The following is a 25,186-nucleotide window of genomic DNA, read 5'->3' on the forward strand; positions in this document are numbered from 1 at the left end:
GGGGAGGATTCAAAACATTCGAGACACTGCAGGCGGAGTTTCAGCTGCAGGGCAGTGAATACTTTCGATACCTGCAGGTCCGTCACGCACTGGGTTCTGTCTTCCCAGACGTGGCCGCCATCCCGGAGTCCTCCCCACTGGAGGATAGAGTCCTAGATGGCCACGTTCCAGACAGCACGATCTCCCTCATCTACAAGAAGTTGATTAATGACCGCTCGGGCTTACTGACTGGGCTCCGCGAGGCTTGGGTTGCCGATGGGTTGGAGCTGGACGACGAGGACTGGATTTCCGCGGTGGCCTCCCCGAAGGAGGTGGCCATCCCGGCTCGCCTTCGCTTCGTCCAGCTTAAGATACTTCACCGGGTGTACATGACGGGGCCAGGGCTTCTGCGTATGGGCTATGCCGAGGATGGACTGTGTAAGCGTGGGTGCGGTGCATTGGCGACTTTTTTACATATTCTGTGGGAATGTCCGAGGGTGGATCGATTCTGGCGTGGTGTGCATGAGGTCCTGCGAGCGGTTACGCATGTCGTGCTGGTGCCTGAAGCGAGGAGATGCCTGCTGAATGTGTGGGAACCGACCGACTACTCGGTTCCGCAGACGCGATGGGTGACGCTGGGTTATATGATTGCTAAACGTGACATCGCTCAACTGTGGGGATCCCAGAGGCCCCCGGCAGTGTCGGCCTGGAAAGAACACATGGATTGGTGCATGTTCCGAGAGAAGGTGGTGTATGTGGCGCGGGGTAAGCCTGGGGCGTGGCTGAAGGTGTGGGGCCCCTGGAATGCCTACCGCGGGGGTATTTGCGAGCCGCCATTGTTGCCTCCCGCTTCACCAGCTCCGTCCCCCTAGATGACCCCCTCCCTCAATCCCGGGCACAGTGTTTTCCCAGTCCCGGACCTATTTTCCTTCCCCTCCTTCGATTTTAGTGTATGGTTGGGGTCCCCCCATTTGAGGAGCATATGTTGTCACTTTCGCTCTCGGGTTGCCTTGCGGGTGTGGTTTTATGTTGTTGTGTTGTATAAAACGAAACCGTATTGTGGGCTCAGAGTCATGTGGCCCACGTTGTTGATACCTCCTGCTTTAGCGTCTCTGTAACGCCAAGTGCCTTATTGTATATATGTCATTTATTTCTGTCACTTTAGTGGCCGGCCGGAAGGTTGTAGGCCCATACCTGTATATATTTGAGATTGTAATAAACGGTTTCAAAAAAAAAAAAAAAAAAAAAAAGAAATTGAAGGAACCCCTCCCTGTTCCTCTGCTGGATGGGAAGAATATGCCTCCTCTGAAGCCCCGTGCTTATTGGGCCCCGCCAAAAAGGGGGGTATGGTGGAGTCCCCTAAAGGTGTTAACAATCTTCCCCAAGTCTTAAACTAAAGGTGCACCAAAGAGGAATCCATCTGCATTTAGGCTTGCTTCAGCCAAAGCTAGCTCTGTCAAATTTGGGTTTAGGCTCATAAGGATGGAAAAGTGCCTCTTTGCCAAAATGATGCAGTTTGCGTTGCCAAGCAGACATGTGGCCCTCTGAACCCTTTAGGTCAAAATGTACTTGACTTGGTGTACCAGCTCAAGGATCTTTAGTCAAAGGTCCTGAGAAATCCAGCAGTTCGTCTTTTCATGCCCTCAAAGACCTGTCAATACCTTTGTTTGGGTCACAAGTAAATTTGTTTTAAATGTGTTCATGTTCGGATCCACATCCAGGGTATCTGATACTTTGTGCAGTAAGGAGGGTTTCTGGCAATATAAGTGTATTGCAAACATTCTTGTTGCCAGTGTTCTTAAAGTGAGACTGCACATATGTATCAACCGCAGTTGGGGGAGCCCACTCTGTTGACTGTGCTTGTACAGTGTTCTCTGGTTCAAATGATAGCAGACCGATCTTAACCCCCAAGGACTATGAGAGGGTCTTGATGTCTGCTTGAAGAGCAGCTCTTGCATTTGGCAGGTCCTTTTGTCAGCCTCCAGGAACTTCTGGAGTCCAGAATGTCTGATTTGTTGAACTCTGAGTCAGATTCTTCTGTACTCCAGATTGTCCATCAGAGTCTGAGCTTCCACTCCAAGGCTTTGAGAAATTATTTCCACAATCCCCTAGGAAGTTGAAAGTTTGGCCATGGCATCAGAATGTGCCCATCTTTCTTTTTTACTTTTTTACTTTGCAGGTGCCATACTTGATTAGCTTTGGAAGGTAGAGGGGGCACCATCAGAGTCTTGTCCTGCTGGAATAAGTAGATCTGTTCTTAATTATTCGGTGAAGTGCTTAAATTGTCAAGGAAAGGTGTTATTAAAGAACTGCTGAATAAAATTGTTGATGGCTTCACAAGGCCTTCCTCAATGTAGTATTCAAAAGGGTCTACCTTCGTGTTCTTCCTACTCAACCAGATTAAATGCCTCAGAGACTGAAATTGTCGACTTTGTCATATAGATACCACCCCAATATGAGCAGCAGCAGGCAGGCCCAGACATAAACACAATTATGCAGTGGGGGGTAGGAGGAGCAACTCCTCAAGCTACACCTGCATGAGAATTATTGCAACCACAGTTGTTTCAGTAGCAGGGGGCACCTGGTGAGAGAGGTTCAAATTAGCACTTGATTTAAGGATGTAACGCTGTCCCATTCGGGACTGGGACCCCAAGCCTGACCAGGATTAATTGTAGGTATGTCACACGCAGAGCAAATACATCTATATAGTGAGGTATCATTTTGAGTGGTTACACCCAATGTTAACTAGCACGTGCTATCAGATAGGAAAGGCACTAATCTTGACTGGAGTAGCAAAGAAAGAGGCAGTCAAGATAGTGCTAATCCTATTCAGTCACTGTGGAGGACATTGGTTTGTGGACTTGTAGTTTTTTTTCCTGGTTTATGGCATCTGTAGTGTTTGTTACTACAGATTGTTTATTAGCTGCTGTGAAATGAACCGGAAATAAAAGCGTAACCTGACGACTTTGGTTATGATATAGACTCAAGCTTTCACTAGGAGCATCCTAGGAATATGGAACCTCGGCCCCCCTCCATAAAGACTATTACTTGCCCAGAACCATTTTGAAGACGACTGCAACTCTTACGGTTCCAGCAGCCCTTCCAGCGCTGTTTTCCTCCTATGACTGACAACTAGGTCTCTTGTTTAGCACTTCTTAGTTGCTCCTGAGTTTCAACAAACTGCCATTCGGTGGGCTCACAAATGATACCAGATTGAAATCATACTCTCGTACATACTAAATGGACTATTGTAAATGTGACAATAAATAGAGTTGTAGACATCCAATGTATCAAGTGTATCCTCCTGCTCTCCCCGCTACCACCACAGCCCTGGGCCACTCTTGTCCTAGGAGCTTGCCTATTGCCAATAGATCTTGTGCAAGAAGTCCTCTTGTAGCAGCTTCTGTACCTGCTACCAGCACCCCTCCCCCAAGGCCTCTCTCCCCGGGCCATCCTCTTCCCACCTCCCGTACTGCCCTTTTCCTGCTTCCTTAGCCACCCTCCCTGAGGCCTATTTAATAAAGACATAGAGGGCTACGCACTGTTGGCACACCAAAAGCGCATCAAAGACAAGCCAGTGTGTGCCTAGATTGCGCCCAACGCCAGGACTCCTGGTCCTCCCACTATCTGTTGCTACTCCACAGACAAGCTTCTGGACCTCCACACCGGACGCCAGGACTCCTCAACTTCGAACGCCAGGACTCCCCAACTTCGAACGCCAGGACTCCCGTTGCTTCAAGTCCTCCCCGCACTCCACTGTAGGACCTTTCGCCTGTCACCACTGTCACTTCTCCTGCTTCACAGGACCGGCTACCCACACAGTACCCAACACCACTACCTCCCAGAAAACGAGCAGCCCAGAACCGCTACACTGCATCCTGCCTCAGTAAACATGCCACAGAAATCTGGGACACAAACATAACCCTCACCCCAGAGGCCACCTTCTTCGCGGAAATGTGGCTCAACCCCACCTCCAACCCCGACATCGCCACCCCCAACAGTTACAAGGTGACCGTCCAAACAAGCACGGCGTAGGAATCGCCATAATATTCAAGGAAACCATCCAATGCTCCACCACGAACGACAACCCAATGCCTTTCATGGATCACCTCAACTTCCTACTACACATCGATGCCAAGACAACCATAAGAGGCACCCTAACATACAGGCCACCACTCTGTGACGCCATCAGAAACATCATCGCCCCCCTTGCCATTAACTCCCTCCACTACATTCTGCTAGGCGTCCTCAACTTCCACATAGAGGACCACTCAAGGACCAATCACACAATCGTCCATTTTACTATCTTGAAGGCCTAGCTCACCACCACCACCAAATACCAAAGTGCCAGCCACTGCAGCTGGGTAAAAGTAACTGAGAGCCAATGGACACAGACTCTCAGCCCCACACCACCCGACACGTCGGTCACCCCTCTGAAACTGGCAAAAACCAACCAATTGCCAAGACAAGTAGGTGGTACACCCCGGAGCTTAGAACCACCAATCGCAACTGTCTTCTACTCTAGAAGCAATGGCGCATCACGTAGGACCCCCTCAAACAGAGCTGCACACAAAATAGCACTCAGCGACTACCACCAGCGCATCAAGGAGGTCAAAAGAGCAGCCATCACAGGCCGCATCAACACCGCAGCCAACCACACCAAGGAACTTTTCAAAATCATCAAGGAATTCTCCAACCTGACTACCACAGAAAACACAATACGTTCCTTCCACCAACTCTGTGACTCACTATCCGACTGCTTCCACAACAAGATTGCCAACATCTACAACAACTTTAACCTCCAACCCACCTCGCTTGGCCTCGACAACCTCATCCAAACAGTGAACCCCAGCCAGAACTACCTGGTCCCCCCTCGACATCCAGACCACCCCAACCATATTGTCCTCCATCCACTCCGGGGCACTAGCCATCCCCTGCCCCCTCTTTCTCTTCTACCTCGAATCCAACATAATCAGCCCTAAACTCACCAACCTCCTCAATGCTTCCATCTCCACAGCATCCTTCCAAGACAGATGGCAACGCACAGACATCAGACCCCTCCTAAAGAAGCCCTTAGTTGATCCCAGCAACCTCAAAAACTACCTGCCGATCTCCCTGCATCCATAACCAGCCAGCCATAGTACCCGAGAAGGCCATCAACCGACAGCTCACCGGCTACCTACAATAAAACCACCTATTCGACGCATCACAATCAGGTTTCCGGGCCAATCTTAGCACCGAGACCGCACTCATCGCCTCAGCTGACGACATCAGAGCTCTCCTCGACCATGGAGAAGCAGTGGCTTTCATTCTCCTCGACCTGTCTGCAGCATTCAACACTGTCACCCACCACATCCTCATCGACAGACTCCACAGCATAGGCATTCAAGAATACGCCCTCAAGTGGATCATCTCATTCCTCTCTGTACGCACCCAGCGCATCCGGCTACCTCATTACGCCTCCACACCCTAGGACATCATATGCGGTGTGCCACAAGGATCATCCCTCAGCCCCACTCTGTTCATCATCTACATGACCCCCCCCCCCCCCCCCAACCCCGTTGTGGACATCGTCAAATCCCACGGACTCAACATCATCTCCTACTCCGACGACACTCAGCTTGTCCTCTCGCTCACCAAAGACCCTTCTAACACCAAAACCAACCTCAGCAATGCCATGACCGACGAAGCCGACTGTATGAGAAACAGCTGCCTCAAAGAGAACTCTGGAAAATTTGAGGTACTGAGCTTCGGAAACACCACCTCCTCCTGGGACCACAGCTGGTGGCCGGAAGAACTCTGACCCACACCCGGTAGTATGACATTACCAAGCATGACATAACCACGCACGTTTTTACAATTCAGATTTTAAAACGCATACCACTACCACACATTTACATTCACTCACATCTGAAATACCTATACCAGGCACTTTTCCCACGCTTACAGTTACAGAAAATCCAGTCACAGTCTAACACTGCCACCTCCTGTTCAAAAATTATACAATAAATCTTAAAACGCTTGTAAATGAAATATATATATTTTTTAAATGAAATTTATGTAGATTACAGATTTACTATTTGGAGGAGACCCCCAACCTCCCCTTTTTAGGTCTCGCCTGAGCCAGCGCGCATGCGAGGCTTATTGTAAGGACTTCCAACTCCCAGAACTTTTCCTCGTGTTTTTTTTTTTTAAAACTGGCACGCATTTGATTAGCCATTGTGTAAGGCTTCCACAAAAGAATGCACGCAAATGGCCAAAGGCTCGGGTATGTCCCGCCTTATCTTTAAATGTCCCCTCCCATGGCCTATGTGTCTCGGGAGCGAGCACAGTAATTAGCGGCGCGCAGTGTGCCTGCTGCACGGCAGGCTGCATTCCAGTATTAGGTTGCTTTCCCCGCCACTGTGATAGAAGCCAGACATAGCACCCCTCCTCCATTACTCTTTCCCCTCAGCTGACCCCTTTGTTTTTGAGCAGTTGCTATCATGCTTTTCTTATCTTTCACTTTCGTGCTTTTCGCGGCCGCGCTTCTTATGTAGTTGCACATGTTTTTGAGAATTTGGTGCCCGGTGTGTTGTCGCAGCATGGATCTACACCTCCCTGCAAACCACGGCCCTCCCTGATCTGACACTGATGCAGCTGACGCCAGGATTCGTGGTGGAGCAGCGTGGCGGATGAACTCCCTCAGTGTATGTGTCTTGCTGCTCCAGCCAGGTTCAGTGCTTCCGGAAGGCAGCTGTCTCGGTAATCACATCCCGTGGGAAAGCACAGGGATCAGACTACTCCAGGCGGCTAATTATCTACAGCTGCTCTTCAGTGTGTGTGTGTGTTTGTTTTGTTTTTTGTTTAGTTTTCTCAGCAGCTCACCTCCTTTGTGGTTTGAGGGTTCTATTCCAAAAGAGCATGTTTGCATTTCTTCCTTCTGGGAGCCGTGTACTTTAATCCTTGTTTAAACAATTCTTGGTTTCATTTCTTCTGTACCCACGTGGTTGATGGGTGTTTATACAAATCCATTAGCCCTCAGCGGTATGCCGGAGATTAGCCGTGCATTGCAAACCTACGGAGCCTATAAGAAACCCATTTGTACCGCATCTAATGAGAACATCCACTCCTAAGTGTAAGTCTGGGAAACGCGAACTAATACAAAAAGAACGAGTAGAGATGGAACCAGAGCAAAGCCTGACTCTGGTCTTTTTCTGCGGGGATGCTATTTTCTCTTTTGAGTATAAACGGGCATGAGAACAACGTCATTGATATCCATAAGTATTTCAGATTTGCAACAGCTATCGCAGCTAAAATTGCACTGCTCTTGCAATAATGCACATTACAATGGCTCTGGACTTAGCCAAAAGACCCTTGGCATTTGATCGCCTTTTTTCTTGTTCGTGCATTTTGTTGAGGACATTTTGTCTAAACTGTTCCACTAATGGTAATTTACACAAACAGATCCTGGTAAAACATTTTTTACCATGTGAAAGAATAAAATCTGCATTCCTGAGGTGATCTCCAATTTTCCCCTTCCTTCATGTCCCCCTGATAGTTGGCTGTTCCCCAACTTCCTGTCCTCTCCAGCTTTGCTCAACTTCCTCCAGCCCCCAAAAACTCAAGCACGTTTTATCCCAAGCTGCCATTGACATCTCCTCCACTATGTCAAACACCGAGAGAGCTCCCAGAGAATTGGAATTCTAAGAGTTAGATACCAGTTTCTCAAGAATATTAGACGCCCGACAATCTGGCGAAATGAAGGTAATTACCACTCTCCATTATTCTTCAGGCTCAATCAGATCCTATGACATTTGGCCCTAGTAAAACACCGAATTGAACTAAAAAAACGCCTGTTATTCAAGGTGCAAACTGCATTCCTAGCTGTGCAGGATTATGTGAAAACGCCTCTTCCTTCTGTGCTACCAGTAGCGTAGCTGGGGGGGGGTCCGCCACGGACGGCACTCTTTGGGGTGCAGCAGCACTTCATGTGAGGTGAGCAATTTATGCGAGTGTAAGGTAAGAGTTTTTTTCTTTTTTTTAAATGTTATTTTCCCTTGTCGTCATTTGGCAACTACCCCCTGCCCCCGTTCTGCAATCATTGGCATAGCCAATAGGTCTCGCCTTTGGGACCTTATAAGTGTTCAGCCATGCAACAGTTGATGTTGTTGCACCAAGGATATTGTGCTGAATAACTAAACAGTTATAAGGTCCCAAAGGCGAGACCTATTAGCTAGGCCAAAGCTTGTTTTAATTACCCGTAAAATATATAAACTACTTACTGCATAGTCACCAATACAAACTTATATGCTTTGTAAAAAATTGCATGGTAAAGACTTGTCCTAAAAGTAATTCCGATATAAAAAAAAATGCGTTGTCATTGGATTTCTTGGTAAAAACCCACACCCACACAGACTGATAACGCTCGCAACCTATGCATAATCCTGGGCAGCCAACTGACCATGAAACAACAAGTCAACACAGTCGCCTCTTTCTACTTTCACTCCCTCCGCATACTGTTAAAAAAAAATTCAGATGGGTCCCAATAAACACCAAAAAGATTGTTGCACAAGACCTCGTCACCAGTCACCTCGACTATGGCAACGCGCTCTACACTGGCTTCTCCACCCAGCTCCTCAGAAGACTCCAGACAATACATAACACAGCAGCCAGACTCATCCCGGCCCTCCCCAAGTGTACCGACATCACTCTTCACCTCAGAAACATCCAGTGGCTTGCTGTCTAGAAAAGATGCCAATTCAAGACGCTCACGTACGCCTACAAAGCTCTCCACAAACAAGGACCTTCTAATATCAAACACTGGCTGTACTTCCATCTTCCCTTGAAACACCTGCTCTCTACTTCACTCACCCTCGCACATGTACCCCGCATCCATCGCACCCGCAGCGGGGGCCGTGCATTCTGCTACATCACCGCCAAAGCCTGAAATTACTTCCCCCTGCACCTCCGAATGGCACTCTCCTTGGCAGAGCTTCAGAAAGCAACTCAAGACCTCGGTTTTCGATTTAGATGCAGCAACCTCAGCGCTCAGATACCCCTAGGGGTGATAGTGATGCGCTTTAGAAATGATAGATTGATTGAATAGTTGCCCCCCCCACAACCCTCCAAAGCTCTATACAATGCTGTCATCTTGTGAGATACTCTGCCACCCCTTTTGGGTTTTGTCTACACAATACAAAACAGCAAATAGAAAATAAAATAAGAAGTTCCTAGATCTGACTCAATATTGAAGCGCAGCTGGAGAGAAAACCATGTTTAAACATGTTTTCAATTTGCATGGCATTTTCAAATGGGGTACACTGCACTGAACTCTTCTAAGAAATTTCAAGTAACATTTTTGAGGATAAAAGCACACCAATCCAGTGGGGTGGCAAACTTGCCAGTGGCCCCAAAACAAGGAAAATTGGCCCCTCGTCTGGTTTCATAGTAAAAACAGCTATAATTTGGTCTATGTACCTGTCACACCCCTGGCGTCACTGCATCTGCTGCACTATTGATACACCCGCGCTATTTGCCCTTCAAACGAAATATCCTAACCTAGACATCGTTTAATTCCTTGCCCCCATATACACTGTCCTTTCACATAATTGATGTTATTTCACATGTGATTTTTCCCGATTTCCTGTGCAGTCAAATGCACCCCATCCCATATCCTCTGATTTCGCAGTTCAATCTTTCAGCATTGGTGAACAGGGAAAGCTGCTAAACTAACAGGTACCAACTCCTTTCTAGGAGCATTTTCCTTTGAACGCTTCTGTCATTCTCAAGTGTACAAAATCCACCAACCCGGTTCACGAGAAATTTTCATATACCCACCCTCATTGAATGAAAAGTGCAGTATCCGAGCTACTTTGCTTTTCGCTGCATCGGCACATTTTTCGCAAATTTGTGCATACAACATGGGGAAACATTCTATTTGAAAGTGGTGTTAAAAAGTCTGCTGAAGCATATACATCAGCAAAGAATTGACAGTAAACATTTGAAAACTCCACAATTGCAGTTGGGACACCGTTAATTTCCATGTATATAATGCAAAGTGCCTGATATCAATACAGCTCTTGTTTTGTTTAGAAATGTAGTACACCAGGCTGTACTGAGCTTTTTGTACCATTTTGTAGCACTAGAATAGTGGAAACTTTACCACACTTCTCGAACCGATCATTTGTCTAATTTGGATACTATCCCAAAATGAACTAACATGGGCTGGGCCCGAATGGGAAATATTTGCTATAAGTTTCCACCATCTACTAATATTTGCATAAATTACAGCTTCTATATTTTTAGGGCTGTCATTAGCCGAGATCTTTTGATTTTCCCCAAAATAATATGTACATTAAACTTACTTAATGGGTCTTTCAGCTAGTTCTCTTCATTCCATTAGTCTATTCTTGTGTCATTCACATCTTGCACCCACTACAGCATGCAGCCTGAAGCAATGAGTCAGCCTGCTTCCTTCGCTGGCTTACTCCACTTTGAGTTACTGCATTTTGCTCATTCACAAGGACACATCCACACACCAGGTAGTTCCCTTCAGTGCCACTGTTTATATATTTACGTTATCATTATTTATTATTTTTTCTTACTTTAGTGTTGGCTTTGTGTTTAGAGCCCGATGTGATAGCGGGAATCTTTCTACCAGCTCTTGTTTTTGGTGTGAGCACAGAGCACATTCCAGCTTCATCAGTTCCTGTGTCCTGTTCATGCCATTGTAAAATCTTTTTGCAGTAGCCTTTATTTATCTGACTGCTGCTATTTCACAGTATACCAGTTTCGTACATTTGAAGCTTCGTGTTCTAAACGTGTACTCCTTCTAGTATAAACTTATTCTAGAGAGGTGGCCCCACAACCAGAGGGAACAGGGCACTACTAAGCAGTAGAGGTAAATCCCCTTGGATTAAAAATTTAAAACACACTTGTTCACAAACAACCTCCGAATAGCAATTCACCATGCATAAAATGTACATATGGAATAAACCCCACCACCATAAACTGATGTGCCACCAAATTAGAAATTTAACATCAGAGGCTTTAATTATAAAGGAAAAAAATCACATCGTAAAACCACCATTAGTTGCATCCTTTAAAAACATTCGATAATCTGAAATTCATATGCAACATACAATATGTACAATGTTAGAAAACCTCACATCAAATAATAGTGTTTAACAATGTTAAAAAAACTTCAGATTATCTATTTTTGTATTTTGTTGCAAATCTATATATCTCTTTGCAACTCTATCTAGACCAATCCGTGCATTCCTCTAACTGTGCAACCTTCTCTGTGTACAAGCCTTGCTATCTAAATACACAACTCTATCCAGATATGCAACTCTATCTACATATGCAACTATATCTAGCTATTTAGATAAGCAACACTAGCTACAGATATCTAGATATGCAACACTATCTAGCTATCCAGATATGCAATTTTACCTATATATATATACAACCTCCTCTATCTATCTGTCTTTGCAGGCCTCTCTGTCTTTACTAGTCTATTCAATTGCCATAAAGATGTACAAAACATGACAAACCAAACCAGCATTAGCAAAGGCAAGAAGTTGGCAGACAACGCCAGACCTTCTGGCGTTTTTTCTTAGATCGGCTGCTAGTCAAGACCCTTTGATGATATGTCTAAAACCTAGTTATTCATAGGGGTTTTCAGCAAGACTCGACCCACTCCAGCACTCCTCTTGGAGTAATGGGTCCGCCTCATTCAGCCATTGGCTGACTTCACTGTGAGTTATGACAAACTGACTTTTCACAAGGAGCACATCCTTGCACAGAGTAGTTCCCTTCAGTGCCAAGAGCTAACTACTATAGTAACGTGCACTTTTTTTTTTTATATCATCAAATATTTTTCTCGTAAGTCAATGTTTTTTTTTATTTTTTAGATCGATTATTGCCGCCAACTTATTCAACAATAATTTCTTGCAAAAACAGTGCAGAACAAAATAATAATTGCCAAAAGGCTGGCAGGCAAAGCCAGACCTATTAGTTTCTGTCAATGCTTATTTAAGTGACGAGCAGGAACTTAGTTACCCTACTTGGAAATAGTAAAATAAGCGTTTCCTTGCTAGAAACAAATTAGAGAATTGATGTGAGGCAAACATTTAAAAAAAAAACTTTTTAGTATGGATAGTCACAACTAAAACATATTGCATTCTTTTAGCACACTTACCAAAGGCATTGTTCCTTATAGAATTAACTAGCAGGACCGCAACTTACAAATGATAAAACATTAAGCAAGGGATCTATTTCATGAAGAATATAGCATATGTATCATGGGCGTAAAATGTGAAAAAGTATTGAACTAACGGCTTCAGAGATGGGTTAGTTTGAGACTTTCATCAAGCCTGGTGATGACCAGGTCTGGTTCCCCCTTGGGAAACCTCAGACCTTTCCTCACCTCTGCATTGTTCCTACGCCCAATTAACTTCAAGGCAGTCTATCGGAGGGTTTCTAGAACCTCTCATTCGACATAGAGGTACTCTTTGGTATCAATATACGTCTTGACATCGAGTTTCAGCATCTATGGAAGGGGGGGGTCCCCTTAGCACCTTCAACATCGAAAACATCATTGAAAACACCAGAGCCTAGAAGCCGATTATACATGTTGCGAATCCTTTGGAGGTTCCATAACCCTCTGCTGTCCATCCCAGTGCCAGGTGAGTCTCCCCCTTCAGCGGTTCCAGAGCGTACAACAGCCTAAAAAAAATGCCACAACCTCCAGCTTTAGGTCATCAAGAAGAAGAATCTGAAGATTGCATGAATCACAATAGTGCGTTATTGGTAATTGGGCAGGGGTACAAGACAAAATATACTATAATACTGGTCAAAAAAATGATCATGATTAGTAGACCGGTTTAAATATAATCAGAGGTTGTGTGCGCTGCGTAGTGCAACTGAAAGTGTTGGATGCACTGCTAAGGCAATGTTTTGTCATGATTTGTTGTGATACTTGATCTGCATTTGAGTAGCGGACAGTCTGCTCTTATTGTGGCCTTCTTCATCTGTTGATTGTCTGGGATGCCGCGTACCATTCCCATGTTCCGATCGTGGTATATGGTGTGAACGTTCCTCCTATGGTCCCCATGTGCGACTTGCTTTGTGTGAGTTTGATCTACCATTTGATTTGGAAAGGATCATCTAAGACTTTGTTGGATAGTTGGGAGCAGAAATGAAGTGAATTAAACAAATGTACCCCGTCTATCAACTCAGTGACTGGTGCAAGTACTCGTGGCTAGCAGTTTGTCAAGGGCAAAAAGAGTGAAGGCCATGTGTCCGGATGAAGGATCATTCAGGGCGGAGAGATAACATCTGGAAAAAAGGTTCCCGATCTCTAGTAATAGAGCAACTCTCAGTCCAAAGGCATAGTTCTGCTCGTGCCCCATCCTTGTGCCGCCTGTCAGCTGCTCAAGTATACTTAAGGCATGGGGACAGAGAACCCACTTCAAATTTGTGGCACCACTTCTGTCAATTCGAATATATGCCTCAACCCTCAGTTGAGACAGAGGAAAATCAGACAGAAGCCTCTATGGCCGTGGCTCAACAGTCTCGGGTGCTAATGGTGGAGATAAGTCTTGATGTATTCAAGATCTTACAGGGGAAACTCGTTTCTTTTCCTCACTAGCCCTCCAACCCAGGGAATCAGTAATACCCCATTCAATGGCAGAGACTCAAAGTAAGGACCATGATTACAGATTAAAAAACTGGCGCAGCATGTGTGCTACGAGTTGTATAGATTTATTAAACAAGCCTTGGCAAACCCAATCGGTTTCAGCTCTAAAAGGCTTTGCCAATGCTTGTTGCCAGTTGCATGCAGGTGTCATGACAGTAGTGCCCATTTTTAATATGCCATTCTAACACAGGACATGGTCTTGGCAGAATAGCAAATCAAATTCAAAAGAGAGAGAGTGTGTGTGTGTGTTTGTTTGTGTTAGATAGATACTCCAAGGTTCCCATCTGTGGAGACGCACTCTGACATCCATTGCAACAACCTTCATGAGGTAAAAGCAGGATCGGCGGGTGGATCCAGTTTACAGCAGGCCTGTCGTGCCTCTGAAGAGTGCAATGAGCACGAAATGCATCAGGCGTGAATCAACAGGCATGCTGTAAACTGAATCCGGCTTTTACCACATGAAGGTTGCTGCAGTGGATGTCGGAGTGCATCTCCACAGGTGGGAACCTTGGAGCTTTGATTTTTACGCGGCCTGCCAGCCGCGGGAGATGCACCACCCGCAAATTTGGGGCCACGGAGCACCGAATCACGGAGTCTCAATGTGGAGGCATCTATGGGGGATTTACAAGCCGGATGTGCGAGTAGAGGCCCATTGGTGGGCTTGAAACTTCTCAGACAGCGGCACACAACTGAGGCACACACTGCAAGACCCACAAACCAACGTGGACTCATTCGAGTCGCCCACTGGAGGGATCATAGTGGGAGGTGTGGCCTCTATGCCAAAATGACTGTCGCGCCTCGGAAGAGTGCAATGAGCACGAAACGCGTCAGGCGTGAATCGACAGGCATGCTGTAAACTGGATCCGCCCGCCGATCCGGCTTTTACCTCATGAAGGTTGCTGCAGTGGATGTCAGAGTGCATCTCCACAGGTGGGAACCTTGGAGCTTTGATATATAGATATATATATATATATATAGAGAGAGAGAGATATTCATATAAATATAAAGATGTACAGTTTATTTATTATGATTTGGGACTCCGAAGAGTTCCACATAAAAGGAAAAATATACATCTAAAAATCAACATTACACTCCATAAAAAGAGATTTTCTGGATTTGTACGGTACTAAATTCATCATATCATGCAAAAACAAGGAAAAACATATATATGGAAACCATTCAATAAACATTCAAGTTCCAAGAGGATTGATCTATAACAAATCAGCTTACCATCGATGGGTACTTAGGGGACTTTTACGAAGATTACAATCTAATGATATAATAAAAACTTTCAAAATGAAAACCTTATAATAAAAGTGCGGGATTTGTCAATTCACAATACAGTACAAGATAACCAGCAGCATAACCATGTAGTGAAAAGCGGGAATTTGTCAATTCACAATACAGTACAAGATAACCAGCAGCATAATAACAGTGAAAGGATATTTAAAACCGGGGTACCCAACCGTTTCAGTAATGAGAGCTACTTGTGTTCCACGAAAATCATCCTGAGCTACCTAAATTATTAGTGTTGTACACTTAATACAAGAGTACATTAGTGGCCACCCTATGCAGGATTATTAGTTGTGATCACCTCAGTACAGGATTGCCAGAAGTAATGTAAAAAAGGATTAGTCAGTTTGGAATACCTCTACAATGGGAATACATATCAGCCACAGCTGCAATGCCCCCTACCACAAAGGGAATAATGTTAGTAATACGCCTCCCAATGCTGCACGATTTATCATTCAAATATCAGCTGTAAATATATTTTTGAAATTATGGGTTCTGACAATACATTCATTTTTGCCATCACTACATAGGTTTCAATTTTGATATACACATATTAATTCTACCAAGCAAAAGTTTCTGATTTGGTATGCCGGGCTGCACACGAGAGAGCTACTCAAAGGTAGCTGGAGAGCTACCAGTAGCTCACGAGCTACTGGTCGGAGAAGCCTGATTTAAAACTTCACAGAGTAATGCAACTCTAGGGACAATAAGTGAAAACTGGTAGCTGTAAAATCTGCATAAAAATTCAAAAGTTCATATTAAGGCAAAGATATTCAATTTCAGCATACAGTACTCGATAGCTAGCAGCAAAAAAGGTTGGAAAAGTGCAAGTGCTCAGAAACATACATAGTAAATCAATACTATTCTAATATATATTAAATTGTTTTAAAAAAGCTAAAAAATGTAAAACAAACAAGTTCAGATGGAGGTGCCAGCAGACAGTTACGGGCCTCTTCTGCTGTGGTGATATTATACTTTAAAAAACAATTCCTTGGGTATCTGCGACGTACTTGTTGTAATGTGGGGCAAACAAATAGGACATGATTTAAATCTTGTATACAGGAGTTACATAAGTGACAAAGTCTTTCCTGTCTAGCAATGCCCTCCCAAGCTCCTGTTACAATTCTTGGAGTAAATTCAGTCTAAGCAACAGAATAACTCTACGTACTCCGTGTTTAAGATTCCATAAAACATATGGTTGGGGTTTTTTTTATTTTTATTAATTTGTTTTTATTTTGTTAATAAGCAGCAGTACAAAACAACAGTCGAACACGCAGTTTTCCACAATATAGAGCAGTTCAGTAGCAACTGATAGAGACAAATACGTAGGAAACAGTTCCCAACCTTATACATCTTCAATATCCTCCACTCCGCGCACACATCTCTGGGCCCTCCCACATCAGTCTGAGTCCGAAGCATCGTCGTATGAATCGGAGGGCGGGTCGCAAATGCCACCCCTGAATTTATTCCACGCCCCCCATACTTTGCTCCATTTACGAGGGCAGCCCCGCCTGATGAAGGCCGACCTCTCAGCAAACATGGCCTCGTCCATGTCGGCTCCCCATGCGGTTAGCCTCGGCAATTCCCCTGTTCCCCATTTTTGGGCTATGTTGCGTTTGGCTAGCATGATCCCTAGCGTAGCCCATCCCTGCGCCTGGCGTGAACGGTCGTTAGGTTCCCATATATTCAACAGGCAGCGCCTAGGTTCCAGTACCAGTGGGACTCCCCCCGACTGCGACAGCGTCCACATCACTTGCTTCCAGTACTCCTGGAGCACAGGGCATTCCCATATGGTGTGAAAGAAATTTCCCACCTCTCCGCAGCCGCGCAAGCAGAACGGAAGTGACGCAGTACCTATGCTGTGTAGGGTGTGCCTGGTGTAGTAAGAGCGGTGCAGAACTCTGAGCTGTATTAGCCGTAGCCTCGAAGGTATATCCGCCTCCCGCGGCGAAGCCAGCGCCTCCCGCCACTCCGGGTCATCAAATTCGCCCACATCACGGGACCACTTTTCACGGAGGGGACGCATTGGGTCCGGTAGGTTGTTGATCAGCTTACGGTATGTAAGCGATGTGGCCCGTTTAGGCATATAATCCGTTAACAATCTGTCCTCCAAGGGCGTGTTTGATGGTTGGGGTTTTTGGTAAATACTACTCGCCACAATACAATCATTATTACTTTTCTCTGCGCACATTTTAGTATTTCTTTCGCGAGAAAACCCATAGATTTTTTTTTTTTTTAATTCTGATTTTCAAAGCACGTTCACAGAGTACCACCACACTATCCATATCTAAGCCGAACATTTTCATGGCTTTTAGATGATTCCTAAAAAGGGCACTCTTTTCTTTCACGCTGACAAATATTTCCTTACATAGTGCTACCCGTAACATATTCTCGGAGCTGTTTACTAGTGCTTTGCTCCATCTCAAGCACGCAGCCATAGATAGCACATAAGTGGGGAGTAAACCAAATTCAAGCCTAATCGCTGAGATAGGAGCAGCGCAATTCAAATTACATATTTGGCGCCAGATGTGTCCCTCCACTTTCTCAAATTGGTCCCACTCTTGTGCTTCTATTGTTTTACAGGCATAGCTCCATGCTGGTGGTATCTTTATTTTATAGACTGATAAAATGTGTGTGAAGTGTCTTTACCCGTCGTGTGTATACAATCGATTAATTACAAAGGCCTGTGAGATTGCCTTGCCTTTACAATGATCCATATGATTGCTACCGGAGCACCTGTTTGTAAAGATTTTTCATAAATATGGATACAACTTTACTACTTCCAGTTTCTCATTTCCCAAGAACCAACGCACGTTTTTTCTAAATTTACATCCCCAGTAACTAAAAATTATAACTTTACTCTTTAAAATATTTATTTTTAAATAGTATCATATAAAGATATACATAGATAGATAGATAGATATAACATGGGGAGCAGCAGGAGACCGAGTATTTGAAGGAACTCAAAAAGAAATTGGCAAATGAAAATGAAGAAAAATAGCATAAAGAAGCAGTTGGAAAGTGTGCAAAAGAAAGCGAGTGGTCCGGCAGCACTTTTTAGTTGTTTGGTCCTCCTTAAAAAAAAAAATCTTTATATCTTTAGATAGATTGAGATATAATATAACGTGGAGCAGCAGGAGGGCGGGTGATGGGGAAACCCAAAAACAAGCACACAAAGACTGAAGCAGGTTGTCTGGCAGTATTTTGTAGATGCCAGGTACACATAAAATGAAAAATGTAATAAAAAAAAAATACATGTAGCATAGTATAAGAAGCCACAGAAAGGTGAAGAGCAAAAACAGAGTGCAGGGGTGTTACAATAAAGGATGGATGCTCATAGGTTATAAAAGAAGTAGGTTTATTAACTTATTTGTAGGGTACAGATAAAGCCCCACCAAGGGCAGCATCCTGCTGCTCAGCTCTTCTCACTCCCACTGTCCACTCGTCCAAGCACAAACACTCTCAACATTCCAACCGTACAATGACCTCACTCTGGCTGAGCAGCAGGGAACATCAAGTCCCTATGCAGTGGCATGCCACACCATATCCATGAACACAGAAACTGAAATGCTTCTTTGCAAGACAAACACATGAACATGGAGGAAAGATTTTGAATCAAAAGCGACAACAACTTCATCCAGTCTTGAGCAAGGGAGTGACCCAAAGACAACTCAAAGGATATATTTATATTCAAAACTATCAGTCTGTAGCAGAGACCTTAAAACGGAGGCCTTGAAAATGTATCATACAGTTGCATGTCCTCCTGATTCCTAAAGAACTCCGGAATCCTTCAAAACATATTTATGTAGTGAATACACCATATCGGAAGCGAAGCCTGAGTTCACAGGCTCTAATCAGACAAGTAAATGACCACCCGACGACCTTTTCCGAGATTTAAAAAAAAAAAATGTTCCCAGAAAACGATGAGATTTTTTCAGCATGACATAAAAGAAACAGTTCATGAAGTATCTTGTGACACGAGTGCTGCTGAGGAGGAAGTGTGTCTGCCCAGCGCATTGGTACCTGGATTTAGTAGCAAGTAGTTCCATAGTCTGAATTGAGGTGCTGCGTGGTTGGGATACTGGGCTTCGTAATGGGCGTGCCAGACAGAGTAGCTCAAAGCATCTCCTGCTGCTTTCCAAGATCCGAGGCTCCTGCGGGAGGGAAGAACACCTCTGGGTAAGCCATTTTACGACTATACAAGAGGATGCCCCATAGCATTCTGCCACCTGTCTGGGCAAGAGATGGGGTAGTTTTAAGCACCACGTGCCGGAAAGATTGCAAGTAAGTACACTCTGCCACCCAATAGCATTGAAGCAACAGGCGAGTGTCTTTCTAGTTCAAAGTAAAATTAGGACAGGAATGAAGAGATATATGGGCACCCCAAGTCCAGGGAGCCCTTCTATGCCCGTGAGTGAAAGGCAAACCGGTACTACGGTAAGCATGTTCCCTGTCCCAAGGACAGCAATTGATGAACACTGGGCCCTAGAATGCATTCTATATTGCTTTCACTTGCATCATCTGTGGCTTTTCTCTTCATCCCGTTCCTTTCCACAGCTAAATGCATATGAGGATGAACTGCTGGACCTACACTAACAGTATGCAGTGCTACCATATGGCCAGATCTCAGATCACTGCAGAATTCCGCAGGGGCTGCTGACTGTTTGACACGACAACCATGGATTGACTACTTGCTTCGGTGGTGGTGGGAGGGGGAGAATCAAGAAACCAAAGGCAGAGAGTGCACAGGAAGGATCATGGAGCCTTCTGGTGGTTATTGGGTGTAACCAGTGTCTTGAGATAAAGTGTTGCATGTTTTTGGTAATCTTGAGTATTTACTTTTAAGGATCCTTTCTTCAGGGGTAATTTCAGTTGTAAAAACCAGTGACAAAGCTCCCTTCCCATTTGTCAGTCCCTCATTGAAATTGCCACCTCTGTTGAATAACTGTACTCTCTTTTCAAATGTAAATGAGATGCACCTGTGTAGCAGGCTGGTGTTTTCTTAGCAGAATGACTTTTTACTATGTGTGCTTCTCTCCTGTCCTTCCACAGCCTCAGTCAGAGGGTCACCACGGCCTTGAAGAGGGCGGCAGGGGGCGCAGCCGTGTCCCTCTCTACGGGCCTCTCGGTGGGCGTGTTCTTCCTGCAGTTCCTGGACTGGTGGTACTCTTCGGAAAACCAGGAGACCCTGAAGTCGCTGACAGCCCTCCCGACGCCCCCTGCACCGGCCCACTTCACGCAGGACACCTACTCGCCCCTGCTGCCCAAGCTGAAGACGGTCTGTCCGCTGTGCCGTAAAATCCGCGTCAACGACACCGCCCTCGCCACCTCGGGCTACGTCTTCTGCTACCGCTGCGCCTACTTTTATGTGAAGCACCACCAGCGCTGCCCGGTGACGGGGTATCCCACCGAGCTGCAGCACCTGGTCAAGCTCTACTCACCCGAAAGCTGAAAACTCAATGTTGGGTCAGTGGCGTAGCTAGGAGCAGGAGGTGAGGTTGGGGGGCTGGCGATTCCCGCGGCCGCAGGTAACAACGGAGAGGGGGTCGCCGCCTTCCCCAAACCTCGTGCCGCCTGGGGAGGACCATATACCCCCTTTGCTACGCGTCTGTGTGGGCTCGCATCTGTTGTCTTTTTATAGCAGAACCGTCCGTGTCCATTTCATTTTTAACCTTCTTCCCTCCAGGTCTGAGAGTAGCAATTTTTCTATAGAGCTAACTAAAATGATCTGCCAAGTTTAACGCCTGGTTTTTGCGCTCTCCATCCCTACCATATCTTTTTTCTGACTCTTTTTTGTAATTGGCAAAAATAATGAATTGGGATTGAGCCGGGACTCATGCATGGGAAGCATGGGGTAGCCGAGATGCAAGGATTGGAGGATGCAGGAAGATTCATCCTGGAAGCCATAACCTCTTGTTCGTCTGGACAATGATAACCATGTCCAATGGAGGTTTTATAAGAACAGTACTACCCTAGAAAGTAGTTTTAGAATTGCTTAAACTCAGTTTCCATTGGTGTCAGTTGGTTTCCTTCCTGTAAACATGCCTTGGAGGAATCTAGCTAGTCTCACCTTTTGTGCTTGATGAAGCCCTCTGTGGGTATCGTCATCGCAATAATATATATATTTTTTTCTAGCCATAAGTGCCTTATGTTTTTATTGACTATTAACCATATTTGAACCGAATATTCAAGATGAATGGATCTGATCAAAGGAAAACGTGAACTGGGTCTTGCCTCAGGATTGAGAATATCGTGCAGAAACTATTGACATTTGATTATATTCGTGACCAGAAACGGAAAAGAAAATAATGCTCATGGAAAGGATAATAATATGTTCCAGGAGGTGGGTATGTTCAAAAACACTCCTGACCTAACAAGGCCGTTAGTTGTAACTCGGTGTAGGAACCTTTCCAGTGGTGTCCGTGTGGATGTGTTGTTGTGGTGCTCTAGTAGAACTGTGGATATAAGGGAGCCAAGCTTCTTGAACTAAACTATTGAACTGACATGCTTCACAGGTATCCCCCTACTAGCCCCTAGTTATCGGAGTAATCGGAAGAAGCCTTGGTGTGGGTTTCTTTTCATGAACTTTAGTATAGCCTTGCATTTTCAATCACTGACGGGGGCACTGTCTGGTGCACTAAATCACATTTTCAAAAACAGACTTGTGTGAGCGTGGTCTTTGTGTCTTTCAGTGTTTCTAAACGTATATAAACCTATGTTTATTCTGTTTGCCCCCTATCCAGTTCCCACCCCTGTTCTGGATTGCTTGTGTATTTAGGGCAATGTGGAAAGGAACATGAGTGGTCTGGGAGGTGGCAACTAATGTTTGAAAGCCTTGGTTTCAGAGAGCAGTACATGGCGAGGTGAAGGCTGCCAAACAGGAGCAGAATCCAGGGGTTCACTTTCTGAGTTCAGCAAAATGCGTAAAGCACATGGGAAGCCCAAAAGAAATATTAGGTTGCACACTCAATGATAACCAACAGATAAAGAATGTGAACATTTAAAAAAGCCAGAAAAGGTATATGATGGAGACCTACAAAGGCGTAACATTAATTAACTGTACAAGTAGTAACAATTTTCTGCTAAGGAATACTCCTACAACTAAAGGTCATGACACAGGCATACATGGTTAGGCCTTGAAGTGAGACTAGCCAATCACTGACGGCTAGAATTACTATTTTTATTTTGCCTTTATAGGGAGGATTGGTTGCCAAGATAGGGAAATTAATTTTTCCATTTTCCCTCTTGCTTAGCTGGATGAATTTCTACCTTTTTCCACTGCATTTCTCCCCAGTCAGCATGTACATAAACTCCTAATGTGCCACCAATGCAAGTGAATTAACCGAATTAAAAGTAGTCATGTATGTGTCACACAGGATGGAGGTGCCTAAGATGATCCTTGAGGCAGCCCATTGCTAATTCTACAGATATCCAACCAAAATGCTCTTGTTATCACCTGATGGAATCGGGTTGTTTATTTGTTTTTACAGTTATTAATATGGCACATACTAGGCCCTATGACGTCGGAGTGCTTTACGTATAACTGCAAAGAGTGTAAAGGAATCAACAAACCAGAAGAAAAACCTAGAGATACTAAAGCAAAATGAGAACTACACGTTACACTGTATAGCTAGAGGCTCAATAGGTTACAAATGATGGTTTAGGTAAGAGTATTGTGGGAGAACATAAGCTTTTGATCCTGACAAATCGCCTGTATACTTTTCATTTTTGGCAAGAAACATGTTGACCCACTACTTACAAGAGCGCCACAATCTGGAACATTACCCCAGCCGTGTGCCTTAGTTTTGTTTTTACCTAGGGTAGGAGACCCCCTGATTAAAGTTATTTTCGTAGGTACTCCCAACACTATTTTACATTCACTTCCAACTCCTCTACACATCTACACACACGGAGGCCCCCACCCGCACTTCATCAAACGGCTGTTGGTAAAAGATCTCTGTCAAAGTGCTCCTACTATAGGGAGCCCGTCGGGTATTGCACCGCCGACCCGACGAGGAGCAGCCTGATGAAGAAGCATGACACCCGACAGGGTGTGTGAGGGCATTACAATCCAACATATTGGATTCCCAACTTTGAACCGCAGTGATCAGGTTGGCCCATAATTTTCTGTGTACCGTCTCTCGCTTAAAAGGAACAGCATAAACTTTTTGTTGTACGTCTTGTCCTTGGGCCTTCATGCTGGTCCTATTCAAAAGCCCACAGTCCCTTCTTTGTTGATTCACCTATTAGTAGACTTGGGCAATGAATAGTAAATCAATTGTAACAAATTAAAACAGTTTCAGTCGTTTTAATGAAACGGATTAACTATGAATTTTGGAAAGTAATGCTCATAAAATTGGTATCAATTTAACCGGTTTCGGGAAAGGCTGTACTGACAACACAATAAACATCGGTTGAAAAAACTAGCCAAATGCAAAAATAACTGTGTGGCCCTCAAGTATGAATACACAGTTAAAACGAGAGTTAAAATGTACTTAAGACCAATAAAACAAAAAGCAGAGGGAAGGTCAGCTAACGGATAAGTAGCTCAATAAGAACAATCAGTTGGAACAAGTACAGAAATCAGTTTCCACAGATTGAACCAGAAGGTATCTGTCAAGGAGCAAAGGCGTCGCCAATCCGCAGTGCGAACAGATTGCATTTTGCCTGGCCGCTCGTGTTAAAGTTTTGTATCATTGGATGCCTCCAGGCTTGAAGATATGGGGATGCACACCCCACCGCCGTGGCAGTGATTCTTTTTTATGGTGTGATGTAGTATCCCCTTTAGGAAAACTGAGGAAGTAGAGTTGTTCAAGAAATGGGCCCCATAATAGGAATTAATGTATCATGTCAGTCCAGTTCTCAAAGACCTTGATGGTACGAGTTACTGGACAATCTTTGTGATAAGTATTACCTATTATAGCCTGACACATTAGACTGGACCAGGGCCTGCTCTAGGGCGATGCGATCGGTGGCACCGCACTGGGCGCTAACTTTGGGGGGGCGCCATGTTTTCAAGTACAGTATGGTTATAAAAGCACCTACTGCCACGTTCTTTGCCTCCAACAATTTTCAGGCAACCACAAAAAAGTCAAGATAACTTTGGTGATTCATGGACCAGCTGCAGAGAGATTGGAGTTTTGTCTAATGGAATTTATTGACTCATCATAAAGTAGCAGATTAAAATGTCTGATGCAAAGCACGTGTACCATGCAGATCATAAGTGCATATAATGTAAATAGGTCAGTGTGTTACTGCTCCTGTCAGAGAGACCCTTTTGTTATGAGCAGTTTCTACATTTAAGTCTTAATATAGAACCGTGAGCTATCAACTATCATCAAAGAGCTGCATGCAAAATTCACGGTATAGATTAGAGCCTTCTGATTTTTTCCCCCAGTCTTTCGCTATACCAATGTTGCAAAAAGGGTTCACTTGGTAATCAGTTTTCATTAGTAAAGCCAACCCTTAACCATGGTGTTATGTTTTAAATTCTGAGTTTGAGCTTCTCCAGACCAAGCACTCTTAAACGATACTTCCTACCAGTATGGAGGACTTGTGACTCCTACATCTTGTAGTCATCTATCTGCTGTAACATTTCCTATACACTGATTTACACACCTGTGATTCATTGTCTCTGTTTAATGTGTATGTGATGTAAAGTGCTTTGACACCTTACACTGGTATGAATGGTGCTATTAAAAAAAAAATGCATGCAAGAGAGTGGTTATGGAGACTTGAGGGGCACTGTTAAAGGGTGTTAGTAAGGGAAACTTTGGAGAAGGATGTCAATGGGGGGCGCCAACAAACATTGAAACATTGTCGCACTAACAGCGCTAAAGCCGGCCCTGGACTGGACACTACTACGCATCTTAATGAAATCCCTCAAAAGTCATCTGTGGCTCTCAGGGGCTAGCAAAGTTGAGCCACTAAGAATTAATCTTGAATATTGATGTTGATTTAAAAACGCAAATAAAATTAACAGTTAATACACACAAATTGTCTTTTCTGGTTCCGCATTATTTCATCAGAAAATAATTTGACCTTTTTTTACATATAGTTGCAGTGTAAATTATAATATTATAGTTGAACAGGTAACATTGTCCAGTCGTCATAAATCGCAGTAATTAGATTTTTGATCTGTTTGCTTATTTTTGCATGACCAAAAGAGTATGGAATTATTGCCTTCTTCATCTAATACATTGGGATTTATGCCGTATGTCAGAATGCTTG

At 44.5% G+C, this 25,186-nt stretch overlaps 1 protein-coding gene across 5 annotated transcripts in view; it reads left to right on the forward strand.

Annotated features, from left to right (window-relative positions):
- The window catches only part of PEX12 (peroxisomal biogenesis factor 12), a 58,294-nt gene extending 33,342 nt beyond the window's left edge, over nucleotides 1-24,952 (forward strand). For all 5 annotated transcript variants that reach the window (XM_085649632.1, XM_085649635.1, XM_085649634.1 and 2 more), the window contains one exon: nucleotides 20,009-24,952. In XM_085649632.1, the coding sequence (XP_085505758.1) occupies nucleotides 20,009-20,408 (400 nt within the window). In that variant the 3' untranslated portion in view covers nucleotides 20,409-24,952. The remainder of the gene's footprint in view (nucleotides 1-20,008) is intronic.
- Nucleotides 24,953-25,186: the final 234 nt, after the last annotated feature.

Source organism: Triturus cristatus, chromosome 3_2 (assembly GCF_964204655.1).
Source record: "Triturus cristatus chromosome 3_2, aTriCri1.1, whole genome shotgun sequence".
Taxonomy (NCBI): Eukaryota; Metazoa; Chordata; class Amphibia; order Caudata; family Salamandridae; genus Triturus; species Triturus cristatus.